This window comes from Muscardinus avellanarius (genome assembly GCF_963383645.1).
Source record: "Muscardinus avellanarius genome assembly, chromosome: 16".
Taxonomy (NCBI): Eukaryota; Metazoa; Chordata; class Mammalia; order Rodentia; family Gliridae; genus Muscardinus; species Muscardinus avellanarius.
This window is the reverse complement of record NC_137802.1, coordinates 6,524,438-6,552,107: the sequence shown is the minus strand read 5'-3', so window position 1 is coordinate 6,552,107 and position 27,670 is coordinate 6,524,438. Positions and strand designations below refer to the sequence as shown.

At 51.4% G+C, this 27,670-nt stretch overlaps 1 protein-coding gene across 1 annotated transcript; it reads right to left on the bottom strand.

Moving 5' to 3' along the window:
- Positions 1-239: 239 nt before the first annotated feature.
- On the bottom strand, positions 240-16,859 carry TMEM11 (transmembrane protein 11; the record flags this gene model as incomplete). The annotated part of the gene is made up of 2 exons (XM_080713583.1): positions 240-756; positions 16,795-16,859. 2 exons carry the CDS (start codon positions 16,857-16,859, stop codon positions 240-242), a joined length of 582 nt encoding a protein of 193 aa, XP_080569709.1.
- Between the last annotated feature and the right edge of the window lie 10,811 nt (positions 16,860-27,670).

The window sequence follows — 27,670 nt, the reverse complement described above, 5'->3', positions numbered from 1 at the left end:
CCAAGCGCACTCCCCCGCCCCACCAGACTGCAGTGGCCTCGGACCCCCCCTGGGGCCCGGAAGTCCACACCTTAGTGTGATGAGCTGAAAAACCCCTCGGTACACCCATGATCTGTGTTCTTTTTTAAAAATAAGTATTAAAGCGAACGCCCCCGCAGCCACCCGCCTCTCGGGGCACCTGGCCGCGGCAACCCGACCCCGCTCGGCTGTGTGGCTCAGCTCCTCCTGCTCCTCCGAAGTCATACGGCGTAGAGCTCGTAAACCTTCTTTACACAGTACACCAGGGCGGCCAGGGCTATCGTGTTGTGCAGTCTCTTTCTGTGCAGGTCGTCCTTGCGGACCAGCACCACCGGGGTGGAGGAGGTGAGTGTGTGCAGGGGCAGGCGCGACAGTTTGTAGGCGTCGTACTCCACCTGGTACTTGCAGCAGGGGTCAAACTGCCAGGAGATGCCGTACAGGGTGCAGCAGGCCAGGCTCAGCACGCCGGCGGGCAGGGAGATGTAGTGGGAGTAATCCAGGGGCAGCGCCAGCGGGGTGAAGAGGCAGGCGGTGCCCGCCAGCACGGCCGTCTTGTGCAGGCAGTTGCCCACGGTGATCCAGCGCGCCGTCTCGTCGCCGATGCGGGTGGGCTCGATCACGATGTACTTGTACTGCGCCTCCAGGGCCTGCTCCAGCTCGTACTCGAACTGGTCCTGGGCATTCTCCCCATTGTAGATCTCGTGCACGATGTAGCAGTCCGTGGCCGACAGGCTCACCCTTGGTGGAGAGAGACAGGCGGTTAGGCTGGGGGCGGCCGCAGCATGTGGATGGGTGTCTGCTTTACAACCCAACACCCAAGAGCAGTGGTAAAGATCTGCTCTGCTTGCCTGAAAGAATGCAAGTCAAAGGAACGGTGTGCCCCAGCGTGGGTGCCAAGGTGCCACCTGGTATGAGGCCCGCTGGGCGGCCCAGGGCGCCAGCAGGCCTGCTAGTCAGTGCAGAGCCCAGCAGGAGAGGAGGAGCAGCGCAGGCCACCGTGACAGGCCGACGCACGCCACACAGCCCGGGCAACTGCAGGATGAAGGCGTTCCACGCCCTGCCCTGTGCTTGGCTGAGAAGCCAGCATCCCGGGCCCAAGAGATGAAAGGTAAAAAGGAACACTTCACCTTGGGTGCCCTGAACCGCACTCCCCACCCCGGGACAGGAGCGCCAGGGCCGCTGGCTGCAGACCGCCCCTCAGCTGAACCCACGGCGGCCGCCAGCACAGGCCCCTCGCCTAGTCCTGTGCTCTGCTCTGACAAGGAAGATGCCCTGGGTGTCCCGGCGACTCGGCGGCAATATTGGACTAGCTCTTGAAGGTGCACAGAGCTTTGTAGACCATGGATGTTACCACCCAGTTGTGATATTGGTCCCCAAAACAGACAACCGCTAGGGAGGCGCGGCCCGGGGCCTGCTGGACACTGCCCCTGCCCAAGTCCACGCCTCTGCACGTGGGGGTCGGGCCACCATGGCCATCTGACTGTCCCTCACAGAAGTAGGACCCTGTGCTCAGAGCTACCTGCTGGGCGGGACACGGCAGTGACTAGTGAACACGGGCAAGGCCAGTTCTGCAGCACATGCCCCCCCCCCCCCCGGAAGCGGAACCGGAGGGCTCGGGGCAAACACCAAAACCCCATGGCCACCCAGGCCCCGAGAGACCCCAGGTGCCTAGCTGTCACACCTCGGAAACACCCAGCACTCCACTACTTTACTTCTTTTGGAGACCGGCAACGGAACCCAGGCCTCACACATGCTCAGCATGTCTCTCCCACGGAACCACACCCCAGCCAAGAGCTGGCACTTAAAACCCAAGTCTAACCTGGGCGTGGTAGCACCTGCCTGTAACCCCACATTTGGGAGCCTGAGACAGGACTGCAGGTTCAAGGCTAGCCTCAACAATTTAGTATAACAACCCTCACCAACTTCACGAGACCCTGTTTCAAAATAAAAAGTAAAAGGGCGGGAGGTGTAGTTCTGAGGTAAAATGCCCAGGGTTCATTTAATCCCCAGTACAGAGAGCGGGCGCTGTAAGTAATGGGCTATGCTCCCAGTGCTGAGGGAGGGACCCCTTTGTCTGCTTGGATTCAGACAAGGGGCACTCTATCCTGAAAAAGTAACTAATTAAGCAGGGCAGAGGCAATGCCACCTAATTAAATCACGGGCCTGATTAGGCCCTGTGCACAGGGGAAACCGATTCCCTGGGGCCAAATAAGGAGCCGTGACCTGGGGAGCTGATGGAAAGGCTGGGGAGGCCTTTGTGAAATTTCACCCTTTGGAGAAAATCTGCAGAATCCAGGAGAGGGAGAGGTGGCCCCACAGCTGCTTCTCCCAGGCAGGAGTCGGCACCAGCAAGCGGGCAGCTGGCCTAGCGGCCCGGGGCCCCAGGAAATGAGTCCCTGCTAAGGTGAGTGACTGTGGCCCTGCACGGGGTGGGAGGGGGGTTCCACCCAGGGGGAGCCGCCCAGCCCAGAGCATCCATCAGCCAGGGGCTGCAGGGCCCAGACAGACAGAACGAGGGACCCCGTAACTGCCACTTTCTAGCCGGCAGCCCAGGACACCTCCCTGCGGGCAGCAGAGGAAGGGCCGACCTTCTGGACAGTTGGGGTCACAGTGTTCTCTCCGAACCCCAACCCTCCGTGAGGCGTGCCCTCTCCACCCCCAGCCTCCCAGGGCAGCGCGGACTGCCCCACCTCCAAAACACCAGTAGGCAGATGCCACCGCCCCGACCCACAAGTCCCCAGCTGCTGCTGCGACCCAGCCGGCACCCACTTGCCCTCAGGCAGGCATGGTGGCCAAGCCACCTCCTGCCATTTGTCAAGACACATTTGTGGGCACGTCCACAAGCCCCAACATGCCCGAGAGTGAGGCCAGCAATGCCCAAGCCCCCACAGGGTGGGGCCATCAGTGGACCCCACCCCGCTGCAGGCAGTCTTGTGTACCCACAGTTTGCAGCTAGCGTGTGTCCACAAAGGTGGCCTCTGATGCTCAGTCCCCAAGATACGGTTCCTCAGGTGGGCCCCACCCCACCAAGCACCAGTGTCACCTGTGAGTGGCTCAGCACCCACCCAGGAAGGCCGATCCTCAGGGTGAGCTCAGGAGTGCCCGCTGCCCTCTGCAGAGAGCCCGCGGGGCACACCACCCCGAAGTCCACCCAAGTGACCAAGCACCCCACCTCCCCAGGTCTCCTGCCGCACACACAGAGTGCAGGGCTCAGGTCCACAGCAGATCCAGACCCTGGACCCTCTCCTTCAGGAACCAGTGGCTGAGCTCTGCAGGTGCGCCATGCCCAGCCACGGCCCAGCCTCCCAGTGCCCGCCCCGCCTGGGACCCTTGCTGCTGCCTCTGGGTCAGGCGAGATGGCCAAGAACCCAGCTGGAAGAAAAGTTGCCATGCGCTACCCACAGCACCAGGACCAACCCCAACTTGTAAACCACAGGACCCGAGTGGCCTGACCTTTAAAAAGCAACAGAAAAGAAGCCAGACCCTCTGCAACTCAGTGAGACCCTATTTCAAAATAAAGAATAGCCGGGCGTGGTGGCGCACGCTTGTAATCCCAGCGCTGGGGAGGCTGAGGCAGGAGGATCACACAGGTTCGAAGCCAGCCTTAGCTACTGAGTGAGGCTCTCAGCAAATTAGTGAGACCTTGTTTCCAAATAAAATATAAAATAGGTCTGGGAGTATCACTCAGAAGTAGAAAGCCCCTGGGTTCCATCCCCAGTAGGGCAAAACAACAAAACAAAACAAAAAACAAACAAAATAAAATAGGACTAGGGGTATAGCTACAAGGTGTAATGCCCTGGATTCAATCCCTAGTTAAAAAACAGAGGAACAGGACCCAGGCACAGTGGCACTGGCTGTAACTCCAGGACTTGGGAGACCAAGACAGGAGGATCCAAGCTCAAGGCCAGCTCAGCGCTAAGCAAGGGCCTCCGCAATTTAGCAAGATCATGCTTCAAAATAAAAAATAAGGAGCCGGGCGTGGTGGCACTCCCTTGTCATCCCAGCATCGGGAGGCTAAGACCGGAGGATCCCGGTTCGCGGACAGCCTCAGCTACTTAGTGAGGCCCTCTGCAACTCAGTGAGACCCGGTTTCAAAATAAAGAATAGAAAATAGGGCAGGGGGTGTAGCTCAGAGGTCGAATGCCCCTGGGTTCCATCCTCAGACCCGCAAAAAATAAATAAATAGCCGGGCGTGGTGGCACACGCTTATAATCCCCGCGCTTGGGAGGCTGAGACAGGAGGATCGCACGGGTTCGAAGCCAGCCTCAGGTACTTAGTGAGGCTCTCAGCAACTTAGTGAGACCCTGTTTCCAAATAAAATAGAAAAAAGGTCTGGGAGTATAGCCCGGAGATGGAAAGCCTCTGGGTTCCACTCCCAGTACCACCAAATAAATAAATAAATAAGATAGGGCTAGTGCAGCTCGGAGGTAAGTACCCCGAGTTCAACCCCTAGTACCACCACACACAAAAAGAAACAAGAGGTTTGAGTGTCCCTTACCCAAAGCACTTGACGACAGAGCTCCAGCGTGGGGACGTTCGCGCGCACAATGAGTGGGGGCGGCGGCACAGCACGGGCCCGGCTTCACCCCACTATACATCAGCCTGAGGCAGCCTCCTCAGGCAGGGTTTTGGGTACGCCTGTCCTGGCAATGCCACATCACACAGAGTCTGGTGTGGAATCTTCCACTTGCGCGTCAGGTTGGCATGGGCCATGTTTTGGGTTTTGGAGCATTTCAAACTAGGTAATCTCCGCCTGTGGGTAGCTGGCACCTTTTGAGCTCAGGACTTCCTAAAACACCGTTCCTTTGCTTTTCCTTGCACATACACAATGCCCGCCGCTAAGTCTGTGGCACTGCTTGGCGCCAGCCGCGGGGGGCCGCGGGCGAGGCTGGGCGCCGGCAGGACTGTGTTCAGCGGGCAGGAGCGCCAGGAAGGGGCCCCAGAGCCAGGCGGCCTCTGCCGGCCTGGGCCAGGCTAGTCTCCACTTGCTGGGCCAAGGGACAAGCACAAGGTTGTTCCCCACCCTGTCACTGTGCTAAGTGCACGTCATGAAGCTGACCACTTTAGTCACCTGAGGTAGAGTTCAGTAGTGTCAGAGACATTCACCACTAGACAGCCCACCTCCAGAACTGTCTCCGCACAAAACCAGCCCACTACCGCCCCCGCTGACCACCTCTCCTTTCTGTACTCCTCAGGCCGGGCGTGGTGGCGCACCCTGTAATCCCAGCATTCGGGAGGCTGAGACCTGAGGATCTGGGTTCGCCGACAGCCTCAGCTACTTAGTGAGGTACTCTGCAACTCAGTGAGACCCGGTTTCAAAATAAAGAATAAAAGTCGGGCGTGGTGGCGCACGCTTGTAATCCCTGCACTTGGGAGGCGGAGACAAGAGGATCGCGCAGGTTCGAAGCCAGACTCGCTGGCTTAAGAGGCCCTGTTTCCAAATAAAAAGTATAAAATAGGTCTGGGAGTGTAGCCCAGAGGGCTTCCAGGAAAAGCCCCAGTACCCAGTACCACCAAAAAAATAAAAATAAAATAAAAACTAGGGTAGGGGTTGTAGTTCAGAGGTCGAATGCCCCTGAGTTCCATCCCCAGACCCACAAAAACAACAACAAAAAAAAGGTCAGGCGTGGTGGCGCAAGCTTGTAATCCCAGCATGTAGGGGGCTGAGACCTGAGGATCACAGTTCGCAGACAGCCTCAGCTACTTAGCAAGGCCCTTCACAACTCAGTGAGATCCTGTTTCAAAAATAAAAAGACTTAAAAAAAAAAATAGAATAGGGCTGGGGTGCAGCTCAGAGGTACAATGCCCCTGGGTTCCATCCCCAGTACCACACACATAAAAAAAAAAAAATCAGGCTGGGGTTGGGGGGTGTAACTCAGAGGTAGAATGCCCAAATTCAATCCCCAGTACCACAATAAATAAATAAATAAACAAACAAACAAACAAATAAATAAATAAATCAGACTCCTCAGGAGACCTCATATGGTGGAATCAACGGCTTCTGTCTGTCCCTGGCTATTTACCCAGCACAGCGCCCTCAGGACTCGGCCGCACTGGCCCGTCTGCTGCCTCTTCTTCCTCCTCAGGGCCGACTAAGGTTCCATTGTCCAGCTACACCGCACTGTGTTTAACCACAAGGGGCAACTGGGTCGCTTCCCTCTGACTGCTGTGGACCGTGCTATGACGGACACAGGTGTACAAGCGCCTGTTCAAGTCGGCTTCAGTGCTTTGTCTGTACGCCATGCTTATACAATTACAGCGCACGGTAACCATCCAGTTCTTCTGAGGGTCCGCCGTGCTGCTCCCAGGGCGCCCTGCCTTGCTTCTACCAGGCCTGCAGGCTTGGGCCCCTCGTGCCCTGGCCGACATTTGCTGTGTCCTGGTTGCTTTACCCCCTCCCTTTCTTTGGGGGAGGGATTCTGGGGAGTGAGCCCAGGGCATTCTACCTCCAAGTTACACCCTAGTTCTTTTTATTTTGGGTTTTGCTAAATTGCCAAGGCTGGCCTCAAGCTTCTGATCCTCCTGTCTCAGCCTCCCACGTACTGGGATTATAGGCGTGAGCCACCACACCCGGCTTATCACAACTTTAGAAGTTTTCATCACTAAAGAGAAACCTGCTGGGGGTGTGGTGGCACAGTCCTCCTCACCAACACAACACCCACTGCCTTTCCTCTCAAAGCCTTTACTGTTCTTTCCTGTTAGAAGGAAAATAAAGAATGAAAAATAGGGCTGGGGTGTAGCTCGGAGATAGAATCTCCTGGATTCCATCCCCAGTACTGCAAAATAAATAAATAAATAAAGAAAGAAAGAAAGAAAGAAAGAAAGCCTGTACCCATTTGGGGCACGACCTCAGCCCTATGCCATCAGCATCTGCTTCCTGACTCTCTGGATTGGCAATCTGGGCATTCCGTAGAAATGGAACTGTACAAAGCCCACGCGGTGGTGCACATCTGTAATTCCAGTACCTGCGAGTCTGAGAAAGGAGGGCCAAGGTTCAAGGAGAGCTCAGCAAGTAGTGAGACTCTGATCAACCTAGTGAGACTGTTTCCAAATAAGAATAAAAGAGGGCTGGGGGTGTAGTTGGGAGTGTAAGGCCCCTGAGTGCAATACCCAGCACCACAATAAACAGACGACAGATGGATCGAGCCAAGTGGTGGCGCACCCTTGAAACCCCAGTGCTTGGGAGGCGAAATAGGAGGACTGAGAGCTCATGGGCAGGCTCAGCTACTTAGTGAGGCGCGCTGCAACTTAGTGAGACCTTGTTTCAAAAATAAAGAATAAAAAATAGAGCTAGGGGTGTAGCTCGAAGGTAGAATGCCTCTGGGTTCAACTCCTAGTACCACACACACAAAAAAGCAAAATAAATAAATGAATTCTGCTTCTCTCATTTAGCACGTTTTATTTTATTTTTTTTGTGGGGATGAAACCCAGAGGCATTGTACCTATGAGCCACACACCCAAGCCCAATATTTTTTTTTTGTGGGTCTGGGGATGAAACCCAGGGACATTCGACCTACGAGCTACACCCCCTGCCCTATTTTTTATTCTTTATTTTGAAACCGGGTCTCACTGAGTCGCAGAGGGCCTCACTAAGTAGCTGAGGCTGTCTGTGAACCGCGATCCTCCGGTCTCAGCCTCCCGAACACTGGGATTACAAGCGTGTGCCACCACGCCTGGCTTTCTTTATTTTATTTTGAAACAGGGTCTCGCTAAGTTGCTGAGGGTCTAAGTAGCTGAGGCTGTCTGCAAACCGTGATCCTCCGGTCTCAGCCTCCCAAATACTGAAATTACAGGTGTGCGCTACCACGTGCAGCTTATTTATTTTTTGAAACTGGGTCTCACTGAGTTGCGGAGGGCCTCACTAAGTAGCCGAGGCTGTCATGAACTGCGATCCTCAGGTCTCAGCTCTGGAATGCTGGGATTACAAGTGTGCGCCACCACGCCCCGCTAGCACGGTTTTAAAGGGCATCATGCTATAGAACGTTTACTATGTTTCACATGTTACAAACATATCCTGACATATTTAACATGATTTTTTTAAATGCAAGATAAGATACACAGTAGAAGTATAAAAGGTGCTTCTATACACAAAAACGGACCAATAGTCGTTTTCTTCTGGTAGTGGCCTAAGAGGCAACCTTTAAATTTTATTTTTTTCATGCTTTTTTGCTTCTTTTTTGTGTTGTCCTGGGGATTGAACTCAGGGCACTCTACCTCCAAGCTACACCCACAATCCTATTTTATTCTTTATTCTGAAGCAGGTTTCACTAAATTGTGGAGGGCCTCCCAAGTTGCTGAAGCTGGCCACGAACCTGCGATCCTCCCATCTCAGCCTCCCAAGTGCTGCGATTACAAACACGTGCCATCACACTCAGCTTGTTTTTATACAATAAATAAGTAAATAAATACATGCTACTTTTTTTTGTGGTCCTGGGGATGGAACCCAGGGACATTCTACCTCCGATCCACACCCCCAGCCCTATTTTTGATTCTTTATTTTAAACAGGGTCTCACTGAGTCGCAGAGAGCCTCACTAAGCAGCCGAGGCTGGCCGCGAACCAGCCTCCTTCCTCAGCCTCCCGCATGCTGTGCACCACTACACCTGGCTTTCCACACTGCTTTTATACTGGCAAAAACAATTATATACATTTTTTTAAAAGTCTCAACCAGCTAGATATGGTGGCTCACACTTATAATCCCAGTACTTGGGAGGCTGAGACAGGAGGATTATAAATTAGAGGACAACCTCAGCAATTAGTGAGACTCATTGACCTAGTGAGACCTTGTTTCTAAGTAAAAATAAAATAGGGATGCCTGCAATCTCAACTAGCAAGTTCAGGGACAGCCTCAGCTACTTAATGAGGCCCTGTGCAACTCAGTGAGACCCTGTTTCAAAATAAAGAATTAGGCCGGGCGTGGTGGCGCATGCTTGTAATCCCTGTGCTTGGGAGGCTGAATCAGGAGGATCGCACAAGTTCGAAGCCAGCCTCAGCTACTTAGTGAGGCTCTCAGCAACTTAGTGAGACCCTGTTTCCAAATAAAATATAAAATGGGTCTGGGAGTATAGCCCGGAGGTAGAAAGCCTCAGGGTTCCACCCCCAGTACCACCAAAAAAAACAAACAAACTAAAGAATTACCCGGGTGTGGTGATGCACAATCCGAGCATTTGTGAGGCTGAGGTAGGAACATGGTTGCAGGCAGCTTCAGCTACACAGGCCCTCTGCAACTCAGCAAGACCCTGTTTCAAAATAAAGAATAAAAAATAGGGCTGGGGATGTAGCTCAGAGGTAGAACACCCCTGGGTTCTACCCCCACACCCCTGGGTTCTACCCCCAATACCAAAAAAAAAAAAAAAAAATAATAGGGCTGGGGGTGCTGGTTGGAGGTACAATGCCCCTGGGTTCCGTCCCCAGGACTACAAAAGGGTGGGGGGATCTGGAGGTTTAGCTCAGAGAAAGAATGTCCCTGGGTTCAATCCCCAGTACCATTAAAGAAAAAAAAAAAGAAAAATCTCAGCCAGGTGAAGTGGTGCACACCTGTAATCCCAGTACCCAGAAGGCTTTAGACAGGAAGATTGCAAGTCTGAAGACAGTGAGCAGCAACTCAGCGAAAACTTATTTCAAAGTAAGAAATAAAATGGGCTGGGAGTGTAGCTCATGCGTAGAACACCCCTGGGTTCAATTCCTGTTGCTGTTGCCACAAGAGAGAGAGGAGGGAGGAGAGTCAGCCCGGCAGCCTCCCTGGCCGGCCCGTGCCGTCAGGGTGAAGAGGCAGGAGACAGGCCCGTGGGGAAGCCACGGGAGCGCTGGCATGGCCGTGTGGAGCAGGGGCTGCCGGGGCTGGCTGGCGGCGTGCTGCCAGAAGGGGACGACCTCGGGGTCCTGGCTCACTCAAGCCCTCATTGGCCAACTGCTCTGCGGACCTCCGTGGATCTCTAACTGGGGGGGGGGGGGGCTCACATGTAAACACACCTGTAAGCCCAGTACTCTAGGAGTCTGAAACAGGACAACTGCAGGTTCAAAGACAACCTTGGCAGCCCAGCAAAACCCTGTTTAAAAAAAGCCAAGTGCAGTAGCACACACCTGTAATCCCAGTATTTGGGAGACGGAGACAGGAGGATTGCGGGTTCAAAGCCAGCCGTGGCAACTTAGTGAGGCTCAAAGCAACCTAGGGAGACCTTGTTTCCAATTAAGAAATGAAGCTGGGTGTGGAGGCTCACACTTGTAATCCCATTACTCAGGAAGCTGAGACCAGAGGATTGCAGGTTTTTATTTTTTGTATTTTTTTATTTTTGGTGGTACTGGGGTTCCTGGAAACCCTTCTACCTCCGGGCTATACTCCCAGACCCATTTTTTATATTTTTATTTGGAAACAGGGTCTCTTAAGCCAGTGAGGCTGGCCTTGAACCTGCATGATCCTCCTGTCTCCGCCTCCCAAACCCAGGGATTAAGCGCAAGGATTACAAGTGTGCGCCACCATTCGGGCAGGATTGCAGGTTTGAGGCCAGCCTCAGCTACTTAGTAAAGGCCCTCTACAACTGAGTGAGACCCTGTTTCCAAATAAAGAATAAAAAATAGGGCGGGGTATATAGCTCAGAGGTAGAATGTCCCTGGGTTCAATCTCTAGTACAACAAAAGAAAATAAATAAATAAATAAATAAATGAAATTGGGCTGGGGGTGTAGCTCTGGATTCAATCCCTAGTAACACACACAATTAAATACTAGAAAAAAATGAGCCAGGCACGGTGATGCATACCTGTAAACATAGTACTTGGGAGGCCCAGACAGGAGGATTTCAGGTTTGAGGATAGCCTCAGGAAGCAGTGAGAGACTTGCTCTCATCAACTTAGAGACTCTGTTTCAAAATAAAAATAAAAATAGGACTGGGGGTATAGCTCAGAGATAGAACACCCCTGGGTTCAATCCCCAGTACCACAATAAATAAATGAACAAAACACTCCTCCCTGCCAGGTATAGTGGTACACTCTTGTAATCCCAGCATTAGGGAGGCTGAGACAGGACTGTGGTTCTGTTCCCAGACAGCCTCAGCTACTTAGAGAGGCCCTGTGCAACCCAGAGAGACACTGTTTCAAGTAAGGAAGAAAAAACAGGACTGGAGCCAGGCATGGTGGCCCACACTTGTAATCCCAGTACTTGGGAGGCTGAGACAGGAGGATCACGCAGGTTCGAAGCCAGCCTCAGCTACTTAGTTAAGCTCTCAGCAACTTAGTGAGACCCTGTTTCCAAATAAAATATAAAATAGGTCTGGACGTGTATCCCGGAGGTAGAAAGCCCCTGGGTTCCATCCCAGTACCACCAATAAATAAATAAATAAATAAATAAATAAATAAATAAAATAGAGCTGGAGGTGTCGCCTGGAGGTACAATGCCCCTGGGTTACATCCCCAGTACTACAATTAAAAAAAAAAAAAAAAAAAAAAAACCTCTGCCCCTCAGACAGGCTGCCCGGCCAACAGCCTCATGTGGCTCCAGCTGCCCTGACCTAAAGCTTAGGCCCACTCAGCAGGTCACAGGCGATCCCTTCGAACCTGTGCCCACAACACTGCTGCAGGCACCAGAGACGGGGGTCGCCTGCGCCGTGTGCTGCTCCCCGGAGAAGGGGACCTCGCCCCTACCCCCGTCTCAGGATCAGCCCTCCAATTCCGGTAAAGTCTGGTCTCCCCTGCAATGCGGCCTGAAGACCTGAACCCCCAAGGCACAGGTGCTTGGATGGACGGAGGGAAGGGGTGATGTCCAGTGTGCCGGCCTAGGGCGGCTGTGCAACCACAGACCTGCGCGTGGATCCTGTGCCTGCTGACCTCATCAGACCCGGGAAAACGGAAAACCTTCACCAGGCAAGAAAGCCGGGGTTGGGGGGCATCCAAGAGATTGTTGTTATTATTTTTGGTATTGGGAACAAAGCCCAAGAGCGCTTTACCACTCAGCTATACACCCCAGCCCTTTTGCATTTTTTATTCAGAAACAGGTTCTCACTAAATAATCGTGCTCTGGCCTCAAACCTATGATCCTCCTGTCTCAGCCTCCCAAGTACCAGAATTACAAGAGTACACTACATGTCCAGTTTACTCAAGAGAAATATCCCCAAACCACAGAGCCCTCACAATGAAATGGAAGGATCACATGAGAAAGGTCAGGGAGCTGGGCGTGGCGGCGCACGCTTGTCATCCCTGCGCTGGGGAGGCTGAGACAGCAGGATTACACAGATTTGAAGCCAGCCTCAGCTACTGAGTGAGGCTCTCAGCAACTTAGTGAGACCCTGTTTCCAAATACAGTATAAAATAGGTCTGGGAATAGAGCCTGGAGGCAGAAAGCACCTGGGTTCAACCCCTATTACCACAAAGAAAAAAAAAAAAGGTAGGTCAGGAGCTGGGTGTAGTGGTGCACACTTGTAATCCCAGTATTTGGGAAGCTGAGACAGGAGGATCGCAGGTTCATGGCCATACTTAGTGAGGCCCTCTGCAACTTAGTGGGAGCCTGTTTCAAAATAAAAAAGGAAGCCAGGAGTGGTGGTGCATGCCTGTAATCCCAGCATTTGAGAGGCTGAGACAGGAGGATTGTGGTTGGAGGACAGCCTCAGCTACTATTTAGTGAGGCCATCTGCAACTCAGTTGAGACCCTGTTTTCAAAATAAAGAATAAAAAATAGGGCTGGGGGTGTAGTTCCGAGGTAGAATGCCCCTGGGTTCCATCCCCAGTACCAGAAAAATAAAATAAAATAAATAAAGCCAGGCGTGGTGGCACATGCCTGTGATCCCAGTACACAGCGGATCTCAGCTACTTAGTGAGGCTCTCCCCAACTTAGTAAGACTGTTTCAAAATAAAGAATAAAAAATAGGAATGGGGGTGTAGCTCAAAGGCAAAATGCCCCTGGGTTCAATTCCCAGTACTGCAAAAAAAGGGGGTGGGTGGAGCTGGGCAAGGTGGTGCCTGCCTGTCATCCCAATACTTAGGAGGCTGAGATAGGAGGATCCCAGGTTCAAAGCCAGTCTCAGCAACTTAGCAAGGCTGTCCCCAGCTTATGAGAGCCTGTTTCCAAATAAAAATAGCTGGGGGTGTAGCTTGGAGGTAGAATGTCCCTGGGTTCCATCCAGGCCAGGGAAGCCTACAGAAAACCGCCAAACTCTGAAAGCGGCCCAGGCGTGGTGATCGGACGCAGACCCAGCACATCCTCACGTGGTTATGAGAACAGGAGCACAGAGCGCACGGCTATACTCACATCCAACCACCTCGGAGAACTCAGGGATGCTCAGGCCCTGGAGGGCAGCACCCGGTGCCTGAGCGAGACAGGCGGGCTGTCTGCAAGCTGGTCCAGGCGGGCACACAGGTGGCAGAACACACAGATGCCTGCTCTGTGCTTTTCTAGGTGGGCAAGAGGGCCTCAAAGACGCCAGCAGGACAAGTGGCAATCTGACCCGCTCGCTGCCAGTATGCTGAATTTTGGACAAGAATTCAGGTTACAGCTCAGAGCCTGATGTTCTTCAGTACAAATACTGTTGATTCCCTAGATTTAATGGAATGGAGAGAAAAATCAACATGCAGGCAGCTATCATTTGCTATTCCAGCCCTTCCATTTTAATCGAGACCAGCGGCATCCACAGCTGGAGGACTGCAGCGATGGCAATGCTCGCTCGCTCTGTGCTGCCCGACAGGGCGACCACTGGCCAGAGGTGGCTCCTGAGACCCGAGGGGCTGGCGACACTGAGGGGCTCAAGTTTTTACTGCATTTGATTTTCACTAATTTAAATGCATTATCACATGTGGCCAGTGACTATGGAATTGCTATGACAGTTCAGTAATTCAGCTCTAATTCAAAACTGGGTTTTTAGACACAAGAGGCAGGTAAAACAAGAACCCGTACAGGGCAAGCTCCATGCTGGTTTCGTGGCACCAGGCAGGGTCTTTCTTTTTTTTTTGCAGGCCTGGGGATGGAACCCAAGGGCATTCTACCTCTAAGCTACACCCCCGGCCATATTTTTATTCTTTATTTTGGAACAGGGTCTCACTGAGTTGCAGAGGGCCTCACTAAGTGGCCTGAGGCTGTCCGTGAACCACGATCCTCCTTATCTCAGCCTCCCAAAGCTGGATGACAAACGTGCACCACCACACCCAGCTTGGGCAAGGCCTTTATTATCTCCTCCTCCTCCTTCTTCTTCTTAATTTTTTTTTTTTTTTTTTTTGCGGGTCTGGGGATGGAACCCAGGGCATTCGACCTCTGAGCTACACCCCCTGCCTGACTTTTTATTCTTTATTTTGAACAGGGTCTCACTGAGTTGCAGAGGGCCTCACTAAGTGGCCGAGACTGTCTGTGAACCGCGATCCTCCTGTCTCAGCCTCCCGAATGCTGGGATGACAAGTGTGCGCCACCACTCCCAGCTTAGGCAGGGCCTTTAAACACAGAGCAGCCTCCAGAGTCCGAAGCCACTGGCAGCCTGGCATGCTGGTCCAAAGCGGTGTTCTGCCCCAGCCCCTGCCCAATAACCAGAAGTTTCCTTCTGTTTCAGCACAAAGCAGATGCCAAATAGTGAAGGCAGTGATTTGGAGACAGTGCTCTGAAATGTAAGAAAGCCTGAAGGTGACATGGAAAAAAGTCACTTAGTTCCAAACTGCCCGCTCTAAGTCCTGAGAGTCAGTAAGTAGCAGTCAGGACCCCTGCTCGGCGGTGCCGGGCAGCTCATCTGGCCGGCTCCACCAGAGTCTTGCCACCAACTGAGCAGGAATGGAGGTGTGCCCAGAAGTCAGCGCACTAGCCCTGGATAGGTTATGTTTCCAAGCCCTGCTGGGCGTGGGAGGATCTTTGGGGCTGCGGGAACCTGCTAGGACCTTACCGCACAGAGGGGAGCCTCCAGGCACGCCCCATTACCTGGGAAGGCAGCTGGCAACTCTCAAACCAAAAACCCAGACGTTCCATTCCTGACAACTGTACAACACGAGCATCTGTGAGCAGCACCTTCCGTTCCTGGCCAAAGGTCGCAGCCAGAACACCTACAGACAGGTAACTGCAATGAGTCAAGCTGCCAGCTGAGGAATGACAGCCAGAGAACAGGCGCCCTGACCAAGACAGCTACTACCCAGCTTTGCAGGGAGTTTCATGTGAAATCTGCCGGCAGCTAATTTAAGTTCTCATAAAAGCTGCTGAGGCTCAACCATCAAGAATCGGATTCAACTAAGCTGGGTGTGGTGACGCACACATGTGGAACTGCACGCACACACGCGGAGTTGCAAGCACACCTGTAATTCCAGTATGTGGGAGGCTGAGACAGGAGGATCATCACAAGTTAGAGGCCAGCCTCCAATATAGTGAAACCTTGTTTCAAAATAAAAAGGGCTGGGGGTGTAGCTCAGAGATAGAATGCCCCTTATCCTCAGTACCAATTAAAAAAAAATCGAATTCAGCTTATGGAGTTGCTAGTTGACAACTCTGTTTTGAATTGCCACTTATCTCAATCTGTTTTTTCTTAGGTCAATACAGACTTAACCTTTGCTGACAAGCCTCCTGTACCATTTTTAAGGGCATCCATTTTTAGCCCTTTCATTTGTTTTTATTCAGTGAGGAAGAACACATCTCTGATGCTGAGTTTTTAAAGCATGTTATGTCCTGTTACTAAAGAATTGTTTGCATTAACAATCTTGAAAGGGCTAGTTTTTAAGAGCATCTGGAAATCAGAGAAATAACTTTTGAGGGTCCAACCTAAGAACTGCCACGTGGTAGTTAGAAAAAACAAAAACAAAAACAAAAAACAAGTTCACTGTCACAACTTCTCCAGAAGCCACAATGTTGGATAACTTTGAGCTCAAAGAATAAATTGTAAGTAACTGCCAGGTAGGCTGGTGCATGCCTATAACCCTAGTACCTGAGAGGCTGAGACAGGAGGATGGCGGCTTTGAGGCTAAACTAAAAAACGGGCTGAAGGTGTAACTCTGAGGCAGAACAGCTCTTGGGTTCAATCCCGAGTATCTCTTCTCCCAAATCAAAACGGTTAAGACATCACAACTACCAGACAGCTCTGTGGGCAGAGAATGTCATCTGTAGGCAACAGCAATCAACATGGAATGGACTCACAGGAACAACACGGACACAACTTTTCTACTTGACAGCCCTCCCCCCAAACCCCCAAAGAGACCAAACCTAAAACCTCCCTTTCTTCTGACCTCCTCCACCGACCAAAGCCACCGCAAAACGGAGAGGGCAGTTTTCGGATCACCCAGACCCCAACTTCCACAGGCTGGACGGCTTCTGGTAGCTTCGGCCTCGCTGCACACGCTTCCCCGAAGCAAACGCCCGGCGCGTGCAACTCGAAACGCGGACACCGCGGCAGGCTCCTCTGCTGGAGCTCGGCTCTCCGCCCCGGGACCCTCCGCCCAGAACCGCGCTCCACGCACCATTCATCGGGGAAGGTCACCCTAAAGGACTCGCGGGGCGCCCGGGGCCGGCGCGGGCTCACCCGCGGGGCGAGCAGGCAGGCGCGGCGGCCCGGCCCGGCGATCGCCGCCCCTCCCTCCCTCCCCGCGGCCTCCGCCCGCCCCGCGAGCCCGTGCGGGCCGCGGCCCCGGCGCCACGTGCGCGGCCTCAGGGCGGGCGCTCGGGGCCGCGGGCCTGGGCGGCGGCGGAGGCCCGGGCGCTGGGCTCGGCCGCTCTCCCGCGCCGGGCCGGCCGACCCCGGCCCCGCCGCTGCCCGCCGCGCGGCGCCCGCGCCCGAGCCCAGCGCGCGAGCCCGGCCCGCGGCCCCGAGCGCCCCGCCCCGGCGCCCGGCCTCACCTCTCCCGGGAGCCGCCGCCGCCGCTGCCGCCCGGGCCCAGGCGCCTCCTTCCCCAAGCGGCCATCTTGGAGACTCGCGGCTCGCGCCCGCGCCTGGCGCCGAGGGGCCGCGGCGGGCCGAGGGGAAATGTAGTCCGGCCGCACGCGGGGCGGCGCGGGCCGCGGCGCGCGGGACTACAGCGCCCACAATGCCGCGCGCGCTCCGGAAGTCGCCGCGGCCGGAAGTCGCCGCGGCCGGAAGTCGCCGCCGCCGCGGCCGTCCGAGGCTCGCGGACGTCCTTGGGCCCCCGAAGGCCGCGCGCGCCGGGCGAGTGCGAGGGGGACGGCGCCTCCGGGGCCCGGCGTGCCGCGCCGACCCCGCCACGGCCCGTGACCGCGGCCAGCCGGGAGAGAGAGGGGTCGGCCGCCCAGGAAAGCCTGCACGGGATTCGCCGGGCTTTGCGCACCCACACGTGGGCGCGGGTGGGCAGCACTGGAGATGGAACCCCGGAGTATTCTACCTATAGCCCTCGGCTGGCCTCGAACCCGGGATCCTCTGATCTCAGCCTCCCAAATACTGGGATGACAGGTGTGCGTCATCGCCCGGCAGGAAGGTCTCATGGCGCACTCCTGTCGTCCCAGTACTTGGGAGGCTGAGACAGGAGGACAGCCTCAGCAAGTAGAGAGACTCTCATCAGTCTACCGAGACCCTTTTTCAAAATATAGAGCGGAGCGTGGTGGTGCACACTTGTAATTCCAGGACTTGGGAGGCTAAGACAGGAGGATCGCGGTTTATGACCATCCTCAGCTACTTAGGCTTTCCGCAGCTTAGTAAGACCCTGTTTCAAAATAAGTAAATCGGGCTGGGGATGTGGCTCAGAAGTAATATGCTCCTGGGTTCAATCTTCAGTACCGCAAAAATAAAATAAAATAATAAAAATAGAATAGGGCTGAGAGTGTAGCTTGGAGGAAGAATGCCCCTGGGTTCAAACCCCAGTACCACACACAAAGGTGACCTTTCTGAAGACTAGGAGTGGGTATGAGATAGGGGCCTGGCTGAATCTTTGGAGCTATTTTTGGCTAGAAGCTTAAAAACTAAAGGAATAAGGCTTCTTCACCACCCCTTCTCAGATAGTCACAAGCAGACGGCTCTAGAGGTAAGACACAGAACAGGCTGGGCCTCCCTGGACTGCTCAAGGTATAAACCAGTACCAGCCCCCACCCCCATATAAACAAGGTAGAGAGTGTCTCCCTAAGTCATCTGTGAGGTAAGACACAAGATGGTAGAGAGATAATACATGGCTTAAGGGCTATTGTGCTTTTTGTATCTTGCTTACACTAGTTGTAATCTCTTTTAAAAATTTTTGCGGTACTGGAGGGGGAACCCTGGGCGTTCTACTTTTGAGCTACACCCCCCAGTCCTATTTTTTATTCTTTATTTTGAAACAGGGTCTCACTGAGTTGCAAAGGGCCTCACTAAGTAGCTGAGGCTGTCCATGAACCGCGATCCTCTCTCAGCCTCCCAAATGCTAGGATTACAAGCGTGGACCACAACACCTGGCTTGTAATAAATCTCATGCTTACCCCTTCCTCTACTCCAAAATGATGTGACCAAATGTGTAACAAAACTTATAATTTTGGTGCTGGGGCGAGACCCGAAGCTTTTGCTTTCTTAGAATTCACTAGTGAATAATGAAACCTGCCTTTCACTCTGGCCACTGCCTACTGTCCCACCTGACCAGGGGTCCCAGTTCTCTTGGAACATTTTGGCGAGCCAGCCAGGAGCCACTGGAAGGAGCATTTTACCTCCTTCCATCTGTGTCTTGGGAGTCATCCTTCTCCAGCTCAGACATCGATTCACTGAGTATACTGGAGGCCTCTTTGACACCCTGTGGTGGGGGCACTCCTGGAGGTGGTCAACTCTGGAGTTAACAGCCTCTGAGATCTTAGCAGTACATAACCCATCCACTGCTGACATCTGAATCACAGTAGGCTGTCCTAGGGGTCATTCAGGTCCCACTATTGGTTTAACAGAAGAGGGGTCTTATCACTCCCTTTAAGGAATTTTCCGGAGTAGGGCCGGAGGGACACAAAACAGGAATTCACTTCAGGGTTTGGGTTGGGTGTGTGTGAATGGTGCGTGCAAATGTTTGAATGAGACAAACATCAGAGTCAGACTCTGGTTTGCACCCTACAGGCCCGAAACAAGTGTGGAGTCCCCTGCCTGGATCCAAGGCCATCTCATAATGGCTACGTGGCGGTACAGCAAGGACCCTAAAAGGTCCTTGATCTGACCAGAGTGAGGGTGTATACACTCTGACTACTGCCAAGGGATGGCTGAAATACCTTTGTGAGGAGAATGGTTGGGCATAAATGAAGCAAGGGCTGTCTGATATGTGTTTTAGGTGCCCCAGCACTAGTCTGGGCTTTTTTTTTTTTTTGTGGTACTAGGGATGGAACCCAGGGGCATTCTACCTCCAAGCTATACCCCCAGCCCAACTTTTTTATTATTCATTTTGAAACAGGGTCTCACTGAGTTGCAAAGGGCCTAGGTAGCTGAGGTGGTCCTTGAACCCAGATCCTCTTGTCTCAGCCTCCCAAATGCTGGGATTACAAGCGTGCGCCACCACGCCCGGCTTTAGTCTGGGCTCTTTAGGCAGGAATGGGAGGGGAGCGGAGTAAGCCCACTGTTTTAGGCCTCAGGATTAGGAAGTTTAGAAGGGCTTATACAGGTGATTACGGATAAAAGCTAACTCCAGAATAGTTGTGTACTTTGTGCGACCCTTGGAGAAGTCTGACCATTGGGAGTCTCATTAGATTCAGATGTCACACAGAGGTCGAGTCACAGTCAGTACAGGAGGTTCAGATCAATTTCCCTACATTGGCCCCTAGTTCAAACCCCGACTAGTTCCAATGCCTCCCTCTCCATGGTTAAAATGTCTGGTGTTCCAGATCTTACTTTCCAAGAGACTGGGAGCTAATAGGCAGACAGAAAATCTGAAGAGGCACGCAGGTAAAACCCAGCTGCCACTACGCTGAAGGCCCCACTGGGACCTTTAGTTTCTTGTTGGCACGGGGCACAACACTGAGTGGTAACCAGTGCAATAACCCCCCCCCCCCAATAACCAACATGCAGACATAGTGGAGCAACAGGAGAAGCTTCCCGGCAGACTTTTTCACCCTTCTGCAAAGGCAACCTAAGGGGAAGAGAAGTTATGCGCCAATTCTTATACATTCCAGACTGTGCAGCTCCACTGCTGGGTTGGGAACTGCTCGGAGCCGCTGTCACCTTTCCAGATGAGGTAAACTGAAGTTGTCGGTGCCAACCCCTCAGCTTATTTGTTTCCTGCAAGTGCCCCCCAAAAAGAAGGGCAGAGACCGAGGGCAAAAAGAGGGGAGATAAAGAATCCTTTGTGTGGGAAGAAGAACAACAGGCCTTACAACAACTCAAAGGGCAACTGGTGACCACCTTTCTCCTGACCCTGATATGAAAATGTTCATGGATGGAATCAGTTCCATAATTCAACAGGCAAAACAGAAAGCCGGTAATGATGATGTAATCTTCGACAGAATCTTAGTGGCAGAGCCCTTCCTGGATGATATGTCTGCCCAAAGGCTGAGTTAATTGCCCCCACCTGAGCATTAGCGTTGGGAAGCAAATTAAGTAGTTAACATTTACATTGACTGTAAATATGCCTTTTAATTCCACATATCCACGGAGCTTCTGTTCTACATGACTGAATATCCCATAGAGAAAAAGAAAGATGAGAACAAAAATAAGATAGTTAAGCAAGTCATAGAGGGTTTGAGAAAATGATTTGTAAAGGATGAAACAAAAATTGATCTTTCTTTCTATTTTGCAGTACTGAGGATAGAACCCAGGGACATTCTGCCCTATTTCTTTTCTTTCTTTCTTTTTTTTTTTTTTGATACAGGGTCTCACTGAGTTGCAAAGAGCCTCACTAAGTAGATGAGGCTGTCTACAAACTGGGATCCTCCTGTCTCAGCCTCCCAAACGCTGGGATTACAAGCATGTGCCACCACACCTGGCTTTTTATTCTTTATTTTGAAACAGGGTCTCACTGAGTTGCAAAGGGCCTCACTAAGTAGTAGCTGAGCTGTCCTTGAACTGCGATCCTTCTTTTTTATTTCTTTTTCTTTTTTTGGTGGTACTGGGGTTTCTGGAAGCCCTTCTACCTCTGGGCCACACTCCCAGACCTATTTTATATTTTTTGAAACAGGGTCTCTTAAACCAGCACGGCTGGCTACAAACCTGCGCAATCCTCCTGTCTCTGCCTCCCGAGCGTGGGGATTACAAGCGTGCGCCACCACGCCCGGCGAACTGTGATCCTTCTGTCTCAGCCTCGCAAATGCTGGGATTATAAGCATGTGTCACCACATCCAGTTATTCTTTTTTTTTTTTTTTTTGGTGGTACTGGGGGTGGAACCCAGAGGCTTTCTACCTCTGGGCTATACTCCCAGATCTTTCTTTTTTTTTAAATATTTTATTTGGAAACAGGGCCTTGCTAAATTGCCGAAAGCCTCACTAAGTAGCTGAGGCTGGCTTCGAACCCATGCGATCCTCCTGTCTCAGCCTCCCAAGCGTGGGGGTTACAAGCATGCGCCACCACACCCGGCTATTCTTTATTTTTAAAATTTTTATTTATTTACTTATTTTTTGTGGTACTGGGGATGGAACCCAGGGGAATTCTACTTCTGAACTATACCCCCAGCCCTATTTTTTATTATCTATTTTGAAACAGGGTCTCACTGAGTTGCAAAGAGCCTCACTAAGTAGCTGAGGCTGTTCACAAACCACAATCCTTCTGTCTCAGCCTTCCAAATTCTAGGATTACAAGTGTGCGCCACCATGTCTGGCTTATTCTTTATTATTTTTATTTTTTATTTTTTTGATGGTACTGGGGTTCCTGGAAACCCTTCTACCTCCGGGCTACACTCCCAGACACCTATTTCTTATATTTTTATTTGGAAACAGGGTCTCTCAAGGCAGCGAGGCTAGCTTTGAACCTGCATGGTCCTCCTGTCTCTGCCTCCCAAGTGCAGGAATTACAAGGGTGTGCCACCACACCTGGCGTTTATTCTTTTTTATTAATATTAATTAATTTATTTATTTATTGCGGGTCTAGGGATGGAACTCAGGGGGATTCGACCTCCGAGCTACACCACATGCCCTATTTTTTATTTCTTTATTTTAAAACAGGGTCTCATGGGTGTATTCATTTCGAGTCACCCCTCCATGCCAGTCTGGTATGGACCTGTATTTCTGTATTCTGTATTTCTATCTTTCTAATAAACTTCTTTAAATCTTCACAAAAAAATAATAAAACAGGGTCTTACTATGTTGCAGAGGGCCTCACTAAGTAGCTGAGGCTGTCTGGGAACTGCAATCCTCTGGTCTACAGCCTCCTGAATGCTGGGATGACAAGCGTGCGCCACCACCCAGCTTATTTTTTAATTTTGAAACAGTGTCTTACTAAGTTGCAGAGGGCCTCACTAAGTAGCAGAGTCTGACTGCAAACCTGTGGTCCTCTCCTCTCAGCCCACCCTGCCCAGCTCACCCTATGTATTCTGAACAGAGGGAATTTAATACAGGGTATTGTGTACAGAAATGTTGGAAGGACAGAAGCAGCAGGAGAACAGTAAGAGCACCAGAAACTAGTGCCTGGAAACAAGTACCTCGAGTTATCTGCAGGTTTTCCTCACTCTGGAGAGACAAGAAAGAATACTATTTCCAGCAACCGTGATTCCTAAGCCACCGAGCCAGGTCTAGGCGCAACATCCGCTAGGGGGCGCTACTGGCTTGTGGCTGAGACCATAATTAAATGGGCTTTTCTTTCTAAACTCCCATCAATGGCCCCCATTGGCCTAATCAACTAACAGGGGAGTCTGGGGAAATCTTTTTCTTTTCTTTTCTTTCTTTCTTTCTTTCTTTCTTTCTTTCTTTCTTTCTTTCTCTTCCTTCCTTCCTTCCTTTCTTTTCTTTCTTTCTTCTTTCTTGGGATTGAACCTTTGAGCTACACTCCCAGCCCTATTTTTATTCTCTCTCTCTCTCTCTTTTTTTTTTTTTTTTGGTGGTACTGGGGGTGGAACCCAGGGGCATTCGATCTCCAAGCTACACCCCCTACCCTATATTTTTTTTTTGGTGGTACTGGGGGGTGGAACCCAGAGGCTTTCTACCTCTGGGCTATACTCCCAGACCTTTTTTATATTTTATTTGGAAACAGGGTCTCACTAAGTTGCTGAGAGCCTCACTAAGTAGCTGAGGCTGGCTTTGAACCTGCACGATCCTCCTGTCTCAGCCTCCCAAGCGTGGGGATTTCAAGCGTGCGCCACCACGCCCGGCTTACCCTATTTTTTAAAAATTCTTTATTTTGAAATAGGGTCTCACTGAGTTGTGGAGAGCCTCACTAAGTAGCTGAGGCTGGCCGCGAATTGTATCCTGCAGTCTCAGCCTCCTGAATCCTAGGATTACAAGTGTGTGCCACCACAGCTGGCTTTTCTTTCTTTCTCTGTTTCTTTCCTACTTTCTTTCCTTCTTTCTTTCTTATTATTTTTGTGGGTATGGGTATGGGACCCAGGGGCATTCGACCTCCGAGCTATACTCCCTGCCCTATTTTTTATTATTTATTTTGAAACAGGGTCTCACTGAGTTGCAAAGGGCCTCACTAAGTAGCTGACGCTGTCTGCGAACTGCAATCCTCTGGTCTCAGCCTCCCAAATGCTGGGATTACAAGCGTGCACCACCATGCCTGGCTTTTTTTTTTTTTTTTTTTTTTTTGAGGTACTGGGGTTCCTGGAAACCCTTCTACCTCCGGGCTACACTCCAAGACCTATTTTATATTTTTTAAATTTGGAAACAGGATCTCTTAAGCCAGCGGAGCCTGGCTTCGAACCTACGCAATCCTCCTGTCTCTGCCTCCCAAGCGTGGGGATTACAAGTGTGCGCCACCATGCCCGGCGTTATTCTTTATTTTGAAACAGGGTTGAGTTGCAATGTGCCTCACAAAGTAGCTGAGGCTGGCCACAAACCTCGATCTTCCTGTGTCAGCCTCCCAAATGCTGGGATTTGCAAGCGTGTGCCACCACACCTGGCTCCTTTTTTTCTTTCTTTCTTTCTTTTTTTTTTGTGGTATTCTACCTCTGAGCTACACCCAAACCCCTTTTTATTTTTTATTTTGAAATAGGTCTTACTGAGGCCGGGTGTGGTGGTGCACGCTTGTAATCCCTGCGCTTGGGAAGCAGAGACAGGAGGATCGCGCAGGTCCGAAGCCAGCCGCGCACGCTGGCTTAGGAGACCCTGTTTCCAAATAAAAATGTAAAAATAGGTCTGGGAGTGTAGCCCGGAGGTAGAAGGGCTTCCAGGAACCCAAGTACCACCAAAAAAAAAAAAAAAAAAAAAAAAAAGAAAAGGAAAGGAAAAAAGAAAAGAAATAGGTCTTACTGAGTTCCTGAGGGTCTAAGTCGTTGGGTTTCCCTCAAACCTGCGATCCTTCTTCTGTATACTGCGATGACAAGCATGCTCCCCCATGCCTGACTGCGACTCCACATCTTAAAGGTTCACCCCTCCCATTAGTAATACAGGCTGGTGACCAAGCCTTCAACACATGGGCCTTTGGGGGCCATTAAAGATCCAGAGACAACCCTCCCTTTTCCAGATTCCAGAATAACTGTGGGGAGGCTGTCTCCTTCTTCAGTCTCAGCGTCATCTCAAATCCACTGTGTGCTTCCTCGCCAAGTTTCTCCCAATAAGAACCACCTTCGGGGGTGACCCTCTCCAGAAGCCTTGTGGGGCTCATGGGCTTCAACCCCTCCCTAATTCAGAAAAATGTGAAATCTCAACTAGGCATGGAGGCACACACCTGCCATCCCAGGTACTTGGGAGGCTGAGATGGGAGGATCACAGGTTCAAAGCCAGCCTCAGCAAGTAGTGACTCTCATCAATCTTGCAGGACACTATTACTATTCCCAAATTTAAAAATAAAAGAGTTCTGGGGGTGTAGCTTGGAGGTAGAATTCCCCTGAGTTTAATCCCCCCTAAAGAAAGAAAATCAGAATCAGTATCCAGCTGGGGATCTTCCCTTTCTCTCTCTCTCTCGGGGCCTAGTGCAAGCTTGGCACGGCACGTGTTGGCACCACTGATGTGATCTGCACCCCAGCCCTATTGTTCTCTATTATCCTTTGTCTGCATATTGATGAATTGACATGACCTCATGGGCCGTACCCAAGCAAGCCCCTGTCCTGGTGATTTGTCCTGAGGCTGCTCCTCTGTATCGCAGGCTAGAAGCCTGCAAGCTACACTTGCCAGCACCCTTGCCAGCGGACTTTCTATTTCTGCTGGCCAGAAGCACTGACAGAGGATTGGAAGCAATAAGACACCTCTGTATTTGTCTTTTTTTTATGGTTGGTATGTGTGCCTTTGTGTGTGTGTGTGTGTGTGTGAGAGAGAGAGAGAGAGACAGACAGACAGACAGACAGACAGACTAGGGATTGAACCCACGGATGCTCTACCACTGAACTACATCCCCAATTCTGTGTTATTTCAAAACAGGGCCTAAGTTACAGAAGGCCTCTGCTAAATTGCTGAAGCTGGCCTTGAACCTGTGATCCTCCCATCTCTGCCTCCCAAGTACTGGGATTACAAACGTGCTCCACCATACTCAGCTGTCTTTTTTTTTTTTTTTTTTGTGGTACTGGGGTTCCTGGAAGCCCTTCTACCTCCGGGCTACACTCCCAGACCTCTTTTTTACATTTTATATTTGGAAACAGGGTCTCCTAAGCCAGCAAGCGCGGCTGGCTTCGAACCTGCACGATCCTCCTGTCTCTGCCTCCCAAGCGCGGGGATTACAAGCGTGCACCACCACGCCCGGCTCAGCTGTCTTTCTTCTTTGGGGATACTGGGGATTAAACCAATGACATTCTTCCTCTGAGCTATACTCCCAGCCCTTTTTATTTTTTTATTTGGAAACAGAGTTTCACGAAGTGGCAGAGGGCCTTGCTAAATTGTTGAGACTGGCTTCAATCCTGTCATCCTCCTGTCTCACTCTCCCGTGTGCTGGGATTATAGGTGTGCGCCACCATGTCTGATTTGGAATTCATTTTAGTGAGGTGGCAGGAGTGAGGGTTTTCCCTAACCATTACCCTGCATTAAATTCCTTCTATCTGAAGCACCTGGGTGGTTTCCATTTTTCTGACTTTGCACTGGATGATATGGTTCCCGGTAGCAGAAATGACTGCCTGGGAAATAGTCCCTCAGCCCTGGAAACCTGGGATTGCTTACCTGTCCGCATTAGATGGAATGCAGAGATGACCTCACTGTTAGAAGGAAAACAGTCCCTGGAAGCTCAAAGCCTTAGTGCTGCCGTGGTTTGATAGAGGATGAGCTTGGGCCTCCTCTCTCTTGCTCTCCCACCTCCAGCCCGGGGAAGAGGCAGCAGGAAGGCCCTTGCCATGTTGGCCTCCACCCCAGAGGCCTCCGGGACTTCAAGAGCTGGATGGCTTTCATCTCTCTCTACCCCCCTCCCACCCTTTGTCTTTCTTCCTTGGTACTGGGAGTTAAACCCAAAGGTGCTCTATCTACCTCAGAGCGACACCCCCAGCTCTTCAAAGAATGTGTGCGTGTAGCCGGGTGTGGTGGCGCACACCTGTAATCCCAGTACTTAGGAGGCTGAGAAAGGAGGATCACAGGTTCGCAGCCAGCCTCAGCTACTTAGTGAGACCCTGTTTACAAATAAAAACTAGAATAGGGCTGGGAGTGTAGCTCAGAGGTAGAGGCCCTCTGGGTTCAATTCCCAGTTCCACATTCACATATATAAAACAAAGTGTGTGTGTTGCTGAGTATTGAATCCAGGGGCATCGTACCTCCAAGGTACATTCCTATCCCTATTTTATTTTTATTTATTTTTTTAATTTATTCTGGTACTGGAGATTGAACCCAGGGGCATTCTACCCCTGAGATACACCTCCAGCCCTATTTTAGTTTTTATTCACTTTATTTATTATGGTACTGGAAATTGAAACCAAGGGAGTCACACTCCAGCCCTATTTTATTTTTTGCAGTACTGGGGATTGAACCCAGGGGTATTCTACCACTGAACTATTGGCCCAGCCCTATTTTTTATTCTTTATTTTGAAACAGGATCTCACTTGGCTTCTTAGAGGCTTGCTATGTTGCCAAGTCTGGCTTTGAACCTGTGATCCTCCTATCACAGCCTCCCAAGTACTGGGATTACAAGTGTTCACCACCATACATGGCTCTTATTTTATTTTTTGTGGTCCTGGGGATGGAAACCAGGGGCATTCTACCTCCAAGTTACACCTCCAGCTCTATTTTTTATTCTTTATTTTCAAACAGGACCCGAGTTGCAAAGGGCCTTACTAAATAGCTGAGGCTATCCTTAAACCACGATCCTCCTGTCTCAGTCTCCCAAATGCTGGGATTACAAGCATGTGCCTGGCTTATTTTCTATTTTGAAACAGCGTCTCCTATATACCTGGCTGGTCCAGAACCTGTGATCCTCTTAACTCAGCCTCCCAAGTACTAGGATTGCAGGTGTGTGCCACCGCGCCCAGCTCAGTATCACTTATTTAAGTCCCTTAGCGAAGTGTCCTTTGAAGGAAGAGGCTGGGAGACCAAACAGCTGTAGCCCTTAGTCATAATCATGGGGGCAACACCCAGCAAGCTGCAGTGGCTTCTCACCCACACTAGAGATTCAGCAGGAGGCGCCAGGAGAAACTCAGAGCAGCTTCAACAACCTGGAAAGTATCTTTATTGTCTTGTAGCCATCAGACGGACACAACTGAAAACATCACCCTAAACCTGATCCTGCAGGCTGCGGAGTTCCAAAGTAGAAGCCACAGCCCTGCCGGATCTCTTACA